This window comes from Monoraphidium neglectum (genome assembly GCF_000611645.1).
Source record: "Monoraphidium neglectum strain SAG 48.87 unplaced genomic scaffold scaffold04678, whole genome shotgun sequence".
Lineage (NCBI taxonomy): Eukaryota > Viridiplantae > Chlorophyta > Chlorophyceae > Sphaeropleales > Selenastraceae > Monoraphidium > Monoraphidium neglectum.
The window spans coordinates 1-3,251 of NW_014008951.1; the positions used below are offsets into that span (position 1 = coordinate 1).

A 3,251-nucleotide genomic window follows, 5' to 3' on the forward strand; every position below is an offset into this window, starting at 1 on the left:
CCTCCGCAAGGCCTGCCGCGCCGACGTCGCCCAGATCTGCAAGTCCGAGGACGACCTAACCTCGGAGAACGGCGTCGTCTACAAGTGCCTCGTCAGCAACCACGACGACCTCGACCCCGGCTGCAGGCGGGAGCTGGGGCGCGCGCTGCACATGGCGTTTGTGATATGGCACCCCGGGGGCGTCGTCACCAGCGCGTGCGACGTGGATATTGCTGAGGTCTGCCTGAAGGAGCGCCCCAACATGCTGCACCAGCCGGGACAGATCGCGGACTGCCTGGCGGACGCGGTGAGCGGGGGGGGGGGGCGGCGGTCTGCGCGGCCGGGCTGTTCCTCGTGGCGCGGGAATGGCGGGCCCGTCGGCCCACCCCAGAGGGGAATCTTCACGGCGGCTGGCCGGCGGCTTGCTGGCGTCGCTGATGCCTGCGGTCTCAGCCGCATGGCGAGCTGTGCGCCTGCGACCCACGGAGTTGCGGCTCCCTTGCAGCTCGCCCCCTGCATCTGCATCCTCCCAGCAGCCCCGCGTGCTCATCACCCAACTCGCACCTCTACACCCCGCCCACAGCTTGAGCGCATCGCCGCCGCCGAGGCCGCCGCCAAGGACGGCCGCGCCCCGCCCGCGAACCCCGCGCCCCGCCTCTCGGACGAGTGCCGCGCGCTCGCTGACGTGGCGGCGCCGCCCGACATGCGGCGCGCCTTTGAGGAGTCCCTGTCAGCAGCCCTCCTGACCAGCCGCCTCGGACTGTCCGCGATAGAGTCCAAGACCGGCGTCAGCCTCGTCGCGCGCGACGCGCAGACCGGGGAGCCGCGGGGCGTCACGCTCACCGGGTGGACTGCGCTGTTTGGGGTCGCGGCGGCGGTGGTGACGCTGCTGGGGGCCGGGTTCTACGGGTGGCGGCATTACCACGGCATTGGGGACGCCTCGACTGTTGTGCTCAAGTCGCGGCAGGGGTACAGACGGGTGTCGACGTCTTAATCCCCAAACCCTGACCCTGGTCGCGGGCGTGACGGGGTGGTGGTGCCTCCGCTTCGGTCGATCCTGCTATGCCTCGCCATCGTCGTCGATTTCGTTGCATCAATCGTTTGCGTTTGTCGGTGTCGGTCGATCGCAGCACTTCACAGCGCGCGCTGGGTGCGCGACGCAGCTCTTCACCGTGCTGTTTTTTCTCCTTTTTTTCCGGTGCTTCGTGTGCTCAAGAAAATTATGAACCCAGCGCCCATACATTTGGGGCTTCTCATCGACTGCTCTCACGCGACAAAGGTTGGGTTTGCAGAGGCCAGCAGCGCTGCCAGCGAGCTTCACCTCCGCCTGGCGGGCTTCCACCAGCGTCGGCTGTACATCGCAACACGCAAACTGGTCTGGGGGCGCCCAGATGCAGTGCTGCAGCAAACCTTTGGAAGCTGGCTCGAAGCACAACAACACAGATAGGATACCACACATGAGTGTTAAAGCATGCAGCAGTAGCCGATTTCTGGAGCCGCCCCGTCTCATGAAGTTGGGCTTGAAAGCATTGGTGTTTGTGTGGGTCTGCAAAGCCAACCACCCTCCTCACGCGCCGCTGTAGCTCAGCTGTTGGTTAAATATGACATGCACCCAATTGGTGCCACAAATGCAGATCCTCAGAGACGACGACAGGGCAGGCGTTTCAACGTTGAGGCACAAATGCAGCGACTCAGCGCATACTGAGAAGGTGCACCACCGCGGCCGCGCCGCGTCACCGCCGCCGCTGCAGCTTCCCCCCTGGCGACTTCCCCCCCTGCTGCGCGGCCGCCGCCCGCTTCTTGCCCGTCTTGAACTGCGCAGCCAGCGCCTCGCGCCGCGCCGCCCACTCCGCCCGCACCTCCGCATCGCTGCCCTGCCGCATGAAGGAGGCGGCCAGCTGCAAGGCAGGCGGCGCGGCGCCGACGCCAGCGGCCGCCCTGGGCGTGGACACCCGCCGCTTAGCCACAGCTGTCGCTGTGGGCGTTGCCCCCTGCTGGGCGGCCGGCCCCTGGCGCGAGGCCGCCTTGCGCCGATCTCGAGCCGGCTGCGCCGCCTGCGAGGGCTGCGCCGCGGCCGGCGCAGGCTTGGCCCGCTCCTTGCCGCCGCCGCCGCCGCCGCCGCTGCGACCGCTGCCGCCGGGCGACGGGCCCTCCGCGCCGCCACCGCCGCCGCCTCTGACAGCCTCCCTGCCGTTGGGGGTCGCCGCGGTCACGCGCCCTTTCGAGGCGTCACTGTCAGAGCCGCTGCTTCCCTCAGAGCCGGCACCCACCGCCTCCTCCTCATCCCTCGCCTGCTGCTGCTTGGGAAGGGCTTCCCCCGTCTGCTGCCCCGACACCTCCCGCCCCAGAGAGCCCGGCTGCTGCTGCTGCTGCCGCTGCCGTTGCTGCTGCTGCGCCGGCTGCTTCTGCTGCTGCAGGCCCGGGCGCGCGCCGCGCGCTGCGCCCGCGCCGCCCGCGGCGCGGCGCGGCGTCGGCACCAGCGGGCACAGCAAGACGTCCCCTGCGCGCCGCCCCGCAGCACCAGGGCCCTTGCCCGGCAGCTGGGCGGCAGCTGCCGCCGTATTTTCCTCGGAGTCCACATCCCTCAAAACCTCCTCGCTGTCGCTGCCAAACCGCGCCAGAGGGTCGTCGCCGTGCGCTGCTAGCGCCGCGTTTTCAGCCCCAGCTGTGGCAGGCGCGGGCGCCGGCGCCGCCGCACGGGGAGCAGGCGTTGCCATGCTGGCCAGTTGTGGCGGCCGCTGCCGCTGGGTCTGCTGGGGTGGCGGCGAGAGCTGCACCTGCTGCCGCTGCGGCCGGGCTTGCTGCTGCTGCTGCTGCTGCTGCTGCTGCTGCTGCTGCTCCTGCTGCTCCTGCTGCTGCTGCTGCTGCCACTGCTGCTGCTGTTTCAACTTCTGCTGCTGCTCCTGCCCCCGGTCCTCGTCATCCCCTTCCTCCTCGCCAGTCGCCGCCACCGCTGCGGCGTCGTCGCTGCCATCCCCTGCGGCAGCATCGGCCTCGGCCGAATCAACATCACCTGCGCTTTCACTGTCCAATCCGCCGTCCTCCTCCTCCTCCTCCTCATCCTCATCCTCCTCCTCATCCTCCTCATCCTCCTCCCCCTCCTCCTCCTCCTCCTGCTCCTCTTCAGAATCCTCACTGCCGCCGCGGCCGCCCCGCTCGCCCCCCCGCGCCCGCTGCCCCCGCGTCCCCGGCGCCGTCAGCCCCAGCAAGCCCGCGAGCGCGCCGTCGTCGCCCTCGTCGTCGCTGCCGCGCAGGAAGTAGTCATCCAGGGC

The 3,251-nt window shown here is 69.9% G+C and overlaps 2 protein-coding genes across 2 annotated transcripts in view; one reads left to right on the forward strand and one right to left on the reverse strand.

The window, feature by feature from the left end:
• Positions 1–151: 151 nt before the first annotated feature.
• Positions 152–973, forward strand: MNEG_14676 (hypothetical protein; the record flags this gene model as incomplete). The annotated part of the gene is made up of 2 exons (XM_014036851.1): positions 152–286; positions 563–973. The coding sequence occupies 2 exons, from the start codon at positions 152–154 to the stop codon at positions 971–973; spliced, it is 546 nt and encodes a 181-aa protein (XP_013892305.1).
• Positions 974–1,712: 739 nt separating this feature from the next.
• Positions 1,713–3,251, reverse strand: part of MNEG_14677 (hypothetical protein) — a gene marked incomplete at both ends in the record, with an annotated part of 2,687 nt that continues 1,148 nt past the window's right edge. The window contains one exon of the mRNA XM_014036852.1: positions 1,713–3,222. Within this exon, the coding sequence (XP_013892306.1) occupies positions 1,713–3,222 (1,510 nt within the window). The remainder of the gene's footprint in view (positions 3,223–3,251) is intronic.